The sequence below is a fragment of the Homalodisca vitripennis genome, chromosome 2 (genome assembly GCF_021130785.1).
Source record: "Homalodisca vitripennis isolate AUS2020 chromosome 2, UT_GWSS_2.1, whole genome shotgun sequence".
Taxonomy (NCBI): Eukaryota; Metazoa; Arthropoda; class Insecta; order Hemiptera; family Cicadellidae; genus Homalodisca; species Homalodisca vitripennis.
In genome coordinates, this window is record NC_060208.1 from 107,285,652 (window position 1) to 107,292,367 (window position 6,716).

Sequence of the window (6,716 nt, forward strand, 5' to 3'; positions counted from 1 at the left end):
AAGATTCCTCCTCCAGTGGTAAGAAAGAAAATCAGAACACAAATACTGATTTACCATAAGTCGATTGTACCAATACTAATAAAAAAAGGAAGCAAAGTGTACGTGTGCTAAAAACTTGTCCTGGCAAAAAAAGGAGTGTTTCTGTTGAAAATTGCCAAAGTGTGAAAGCCAAAAGATTGAAAAACCATGGCTTGGAATATGTTAGCCCTACTAACAAAAAAATTGTTTCGGCTAAAACAATGGGTGTTGGTTGCATTGAAAAATGCCGATTGAAATGCCAAACCAGGGTAAACCAAGAACAACGCCTTGTTATCTTTGAAAACTTTTGGAAATCAGGCAATCATACGAGGCAGTGGGATTTCATAGTGAAAACTGCTACCAAGACAGACAAAAAAACTGCAACCACCAAAGAAAATAGAGATTCGAGAAGAAATTATTCAATTAAATATACTATTCCAGTTCAAAACACCTCTATTCAAGTATGCAAAAAAATGTACTTAGATACATTAAGCATAACTGATATGTGGCTTAGGACAGCGTTCAATAAACTGGAAAGGTCTGATGAAGTTACAGTAACCCCAGATAAAAGGGGGAAACACACTGAGCGTGGTAAGCGGATTATAAGCCATTCTATCAAACAAAGTGTAAGAAATCACATTAAATCTTTTAAAAGTGTCGAATCCCACTATATAAGAAAGGAAAGTAAGCGACAGTATCTTGAGCAAGGATTGAGCATCGCAAAAATGTATCGGCTATATCAGGAATGGATTTAAAAGACCAAGGTGGAGAACGTGCAACAATCAAGCAATATACTGATATATTTAATTCAGAATTCAATTTGGGCTTTTTTGTTCCCAAGAAAGACCAGTGTGAGTTATGTAATGCTTTTGAATTATGTGGTGCAGGAAAAAAAGAATCAATTGCTAAAGAAATAGAACTCCACTTGAAAAACAAAAATGCTGTAAGAGAAATGAAAGATAGAGATAAGAAAAGAGCATAAAGTGACAAGTCAGTAAGTGTAGCTGTCTTCGACTTGCAGAAGACCTTGAACATCCCTCAATCCGATGTAAGTATATTTTATTACAAGAGAAAGTACGCTTGTTACAATTTCACAATTTTTTATATTGGTAATAACAAAGGATACAGCTACTTCTGGCATGAAGAAATAGGGAAAAAAGGTTCCAATGAACTTGCTAGCTTCGTTATGGATTTTATCTTGTCTAGAGTAAAAGATGGTGTCAAGGAATTTACTTTTTACTCCGATAACTGCCCTGGCCAAAACAGAAATCGTATCATGTACAGTATGTATTCAGCTATGACGGAAAAACTGAGAGTAACGATCGCTCATCGCTTTTTAGAAAAAGGGCATACACAGAATGAAGGTGATTCTATGCATGCACTAATTGAGAGGAGGAACAAGAACCAAACCATTTATGTTCCTGAACAATGGGTCATGCTCATACGGATGGCTAAGTCAAGTGGAGAAAAATATATTGTTAAAGAGGTATGTCAAAAAGACATTGTAAAATGTAAAGATCTGGTAAAATTTGATAACAGGAACTGGCAGATTGATATAAATGGAGAAAAAAATTTAATGGAACTGTATAAAGGAAGTTCGTATGGAAAATGATAACCCTACAACACTGACTTTAAAATATAACCATACTGAGGAGACAAGCTTTGTACTTGATCTGTACCATTAGCACACTGGAAGCAGAAGAAATATTGAAGACTTAGTTTTAGGACCTGCTTACAAGTCTAAGTTATCAATAACAACTTCACAATATAAAGATCTTTTATCTTTGTGCAATGGTATGCAAATTCCAGTAATGTACCAACATTCTTTTAGAAAACTAAAACATAGCAAGACCACCACAAGTGTAGAAAGTGATTGTGAATAGAGTTGTATTTATGAATACTAAATATTGTGTATTCAGAATTTTTTGTATTCCAATTTAAAACAGTTTTATGTTTCTATAAGGTTTAAATATTGTTTGAGGTAGTAATTTGAGCTGTTTTAAATAATAAAAACTACTGTATTCTGCATTTTGTATGTAATATAAATCATAATTTGTTTCTTAATAGTAAAATAATAATAGCTTTATATAGTTTTAATCATGAAAATGTTTCTTCAATAAATAAAATTAACTGTTCCTTTCTAAAACAATAACTTTTACTCATTGTATTACCCGAGTCAAAAACAGTGAAGATGAAATTCTTCCATATAAGAACATCTTAACTCAAGATACGACGTTCTTATTTGGAAAAATGTGGGTAGAAGATCAAATTTCTTCCATATAAGAACATCTTAACTCAAGATACGATGTTCTTATTTGGAAAACTGTGAGTATAAAAAATCGTAACTCAGTAAACAATCTAAATAATAAAAATTCTTCATGCACAATACTACTAAAATGTGTGTCAGCATAAGTGTATTTATCAATACAAAATTCATTACTTTAGAGAGAATAGTCTGGGCTCAGGGATTTTCTATAACTTTCAAACTGCTCTCCTGAAAAATTGCAGATTTTGAGATACGATGTTCTTATTCGGAGGCGTTGTTATGTTTATCTATAAAATGTAACAAAACAAAACAGTTTTAACATTTAGTTACTTTTTACTGCTTTTAAGGATAAATGTGTGTGACAGCTAGTGACACAATACATATATACTAGTGGCCATTATTTATACCATATAAGTGGTTATACTTTGTTTGAATTAACTTGGAACAATATTATTGATTAATACATTAAAAAATCTGATAAACATTAATTTTAAATAATTGTAATTAAAATGGTTTTGTCTTTGATAGTTTAAGTATTTTTAATTGATAATTTGGTACCCTGATAAGATTGCAGTGGTGGCCTCTTACTATACTGCAGCCTTAGGGGCTGTCTAACAAAGATCTCTGTTCATAAACCTGGAAGTATTATATTGTATTATGTAGTATGTATTGTTCACTTTTGTGTGATGCATGTTACTTTTTTGAAGCTTTCTATACTTGTAAATATATTTAAATTCTTTTTTCATATCTTTCAAATCCCCCAGTACTAGGATTTTGTGACTTTTATGGGTTATTTTCGTTCCAGCCCTTATCAGTTTAAACTATTGGTACTTTGGGATTATACCGACCACACCCAGACATGAATCGTTATTTGACATTTTGCTTCTACTGATTACTAGATTAGCGTAGAACAATATTTCGTCAATATAAAACAGGAATTGTCTTATCGCAAACCCCTCCCCATCCTCAGACAGAGGTCAAAGTCGAGCGGTCTAGTAGATAACGTGATTGCAGAGTCTCGCCGTCCGTTCAGCTGGTTCGTCGCTTTGTTGTACTTCCGTGTTTTACCTCTACATTTCTCCAAACACAAAAATTCAACAAAAACAAACATTACCAAACTAAAACTAAACTCTTTATTGAAAAAACACTCAAAACTTGTTTCGGTGCTGCCCCGCGCTGATGTCGACGAAAGAAAAACATCCCTCGAGATAGTACCTATCAGTAAAATATCAAATTCTAGAGGGGCTGATCAGAAATATAAATTGAATTGTAATGGAAAGGCAATTATGTACCGTGCAAATCATGTGATGCCGCGAGGCCTGCCGTAATCGGGATTCTCGAGAAAGATAAGATAACAGCGACAACAATACCGATCACAATACCTGGAAACACTTGTAAGTTTGTAATTTTATAATTAAACAGTTGTTTTTTTCGTTCTATCATGTTTGTTTCTATAAATTTATATTTTTGTGTTCTTCATACTGGTGTGGTCGGTATAATCCCAAAGTAGTACCAAACTATAACTTAGTTTGGTACTTTTAATACAAATGTTAAATTTATATTTAGTTATGGTAATGTGCCAGTCTGTAGATTGTTTTATTAAACATACAGTTCAGATTTCCAAGTTTATATATTTGGTTTTTTAATGTCTGTCATCCATTTTTCTCTTCTTTCAACTCCAATGATGAGTAGTAGTGAAAGGCTATAAGTGTGGTGGGGGACCTGGAACAGAACTGCTTGATAAAATCCATTGGCAGTTTCAAATCATTTGCTTAACTGGTGCTTTAACTGTTTTACTAAGTTAATGTACTATTATTTATCATGTGTTATAGGATTTCTGTTGCTATTTAACCATAAATTTATTACAGAATTTCATAAACCAAACCATGAAAAAGAGGTGAAACAAATTAAATACTCACCATTTATATCTCTATTAACATGAATAATTTATTACAATTTTAAAACTGAATAAATATTTAACATTATACTAATCAGGTTTCTCATCTGGCTTCTCGTGGCGCACATCATATCCTGAAGGTTTTACTGCATATAAAATGAAAGCACATAAGAATAGAGCAATTGAAAAACTAACTTGTAAAATTCCCTTGTTTTCTTCTAATTCTTTAAAGTTGTTTCGAGTATTTCTAACTTCTTCTGATTTTTTCTCGTAAGCTTGTCTAAAAGTATTACTGTAGTGAGCTCTGGTCCACTCGTCGATGTTGTAGTGTGGCGTTGACTCACTTGTTGCTCTTTTACTTGCTGGTTTATTTCGATAGTGGTAGAAAGAAGAGTGTTCATAATTATCAACAACTGGTTCATTTTGTGTATAGCTATGTTCAGTACCGCCTACTAACAATCCTCTGTCATACAATCTTCTGCTTTTCAAATTCCCAAGGACTTCATAAGCTTCAGTAATATCTCTGAATTTTTCTGCAGCATCTATATTACCCTTATTGAGGTCTGGGTGATATTGCTTAGATAACTTATAATATGCTGACTTAACATCACCTTGTGTAGCTTTAGGTGTAATCCCTAAACAATCATAATGATTTTTTCTCTGGTACCCACTCACATTCAAACTTATTTGCCTCACCAGTTTGTAGTTCACATTATGGCGTAAATTCATTGTAACTTAATGTTTGTGGTCGAGCAACTTCGTAAATTAACTCTGTCCATTGTTAATAATGTAGATTTTGCCATGGAAAAATAGAACATTAATTTTGATGGATAATCATTCCCTATTACCTTGAACATTAAAAAGTACAATCTGGGTCTTTACTAAAAATAACCAAGCATAACCTACATAAAACTAACACATAACACTGATTTGACCGAATAGCAGACAACAGTAACATTGCAGACGTCACTCGCCTGACTTGCCTAACCTTTCATTCTTTCAATTTGTGGTCACCTGATTCTCCATATTCAGTAACTATTTTTCAAGGTTGCGTATGCTTTTGGTTTGAATAATTAGCGTGTAGTGTTATACTTTTTAAACGCTGCTAATGCATATAAAATTTTTAAATAAATTTATGGGTTCCTACATAATTTTTACAACCAAAATCTCTTTACCTGCACTAATTATACTTGTTTACAGGTGCCTGTGGAATTTCGAGTAACTTACATAGTATTTGTACTTAATTTGCACCAAATTTGTAAGAAGCCTGGCAAATTTTGAACTTATAGTGAAACATATACAATAATTAGTAATATATTGTGTACATTTTTACTAAGTAGCGTATTAGAATTTGTACAGTTTACGAACAGAAAAAACATTCAATTCTGCTGGTCAGTGACATACTAGCCCCGCACATGTGTAAATCTGAATCATTAAGTTATGAAACTTACACACTAAATGGGTATCTAAACTGTTATAATGCGTAACATTCAGGAACAACATTTATAACACATTCAATTCTGCCAGAGTATTATCGTGTTATCCACGTGCTAACCCAGAATTCGCGGAATTTTAAGATGAGGTTAGTTGCATAATAGTTAGTATGTATTTTATAAAAGTTTTTAAGAAAATGTGTACATTTCAGGAACATAAGTTAAGGTGCACAAAATTCTGCCAAGCCAGTTACATTCTGACTCAACTCTTAGGGAATTCAGAATTAAAACTATTGCAATAATAATTAGCAACTAATAGACAAGAACGTGTAACACAGCATTAGAAATTTATTTCTTCACGAACTGGTATTATACTAAATTCAATTATGCCTTGACAGCTAGATGATAGCGCGATACTATAACTTATACCAGATATTATTTAAATGGCATTATAACTTTTATGAAAACAAAACAGCCATTACAGCTATACTTATCTAAACCACTTATGAAACTACTAAAAGAATGTATTACAAACATGATTTGCATTTAAATAATACACAAAATAAGTGTACCCATTTATTAAAAAGTAGTAATTTATGTGTAAAAAGTTAGGAAAATAATATTAACAAAAAATATCTTTTTTATAACAAAATAAAACGAACGCAACTCATCTTTCGACAATACAAATTGATGTATAATATTTGAAGAAACGAATAGATCAATACAACAAATGAATATTGAAAATATTACATCAGATTATAGGTTGTCTCTTAATTAAGTAAATATTAAACTTTTATTCCAAACAGAATCGTTTTACATTGTGTAGCTAACGAAATATATTTTTTCAATAAGGATGAAAACTTAAACAGAGTGTTGTATTTAACATGAATTACAATGCTTAACTCAATTACAAGCTATATGATAAGTTTTTATTTAATATCTACAAACTGTTTCTTGTACACGTGAATTTAAGAAGCAGAATATAGTATGGGTAGAATGTATTTTCAATTATAGATCCAAATTAAATAGAAAATTAAGTTTTGCTGAGCCTAGTGCATCGCTGGCCTTACAGAATTAGACGTTCTCTTATTCCTGTTCTTAA

General features: G+C 31.9%; 1 protein-coding gene across 1 annotated transcript; it reads right to left on the reverse strand.

Moving 5' to 3' along the window:
* Positions 1-4,205: 4,205 nt before the first annotated feature.
* On the reverse strand, positions 4,206-5,370 carry LOC124354527 (dnaJ homolog subfamily C member 30, mitochondrial-like). The gene has a single exon (XM_046805054.1). It carries the CDS (start codon positions 4,908-4,910, stop codon positions 4,272-4,274), a length of 639 nt encoding a protein of 212 aa, XP_046661010.1. The 5' UTR covers positions 4,911-5,370; the 3' UTR covers positions 4,206-4,271.
* Between the last annotated feature and the right edge of the window lie 1,346 nt (positions 5,371-6,716).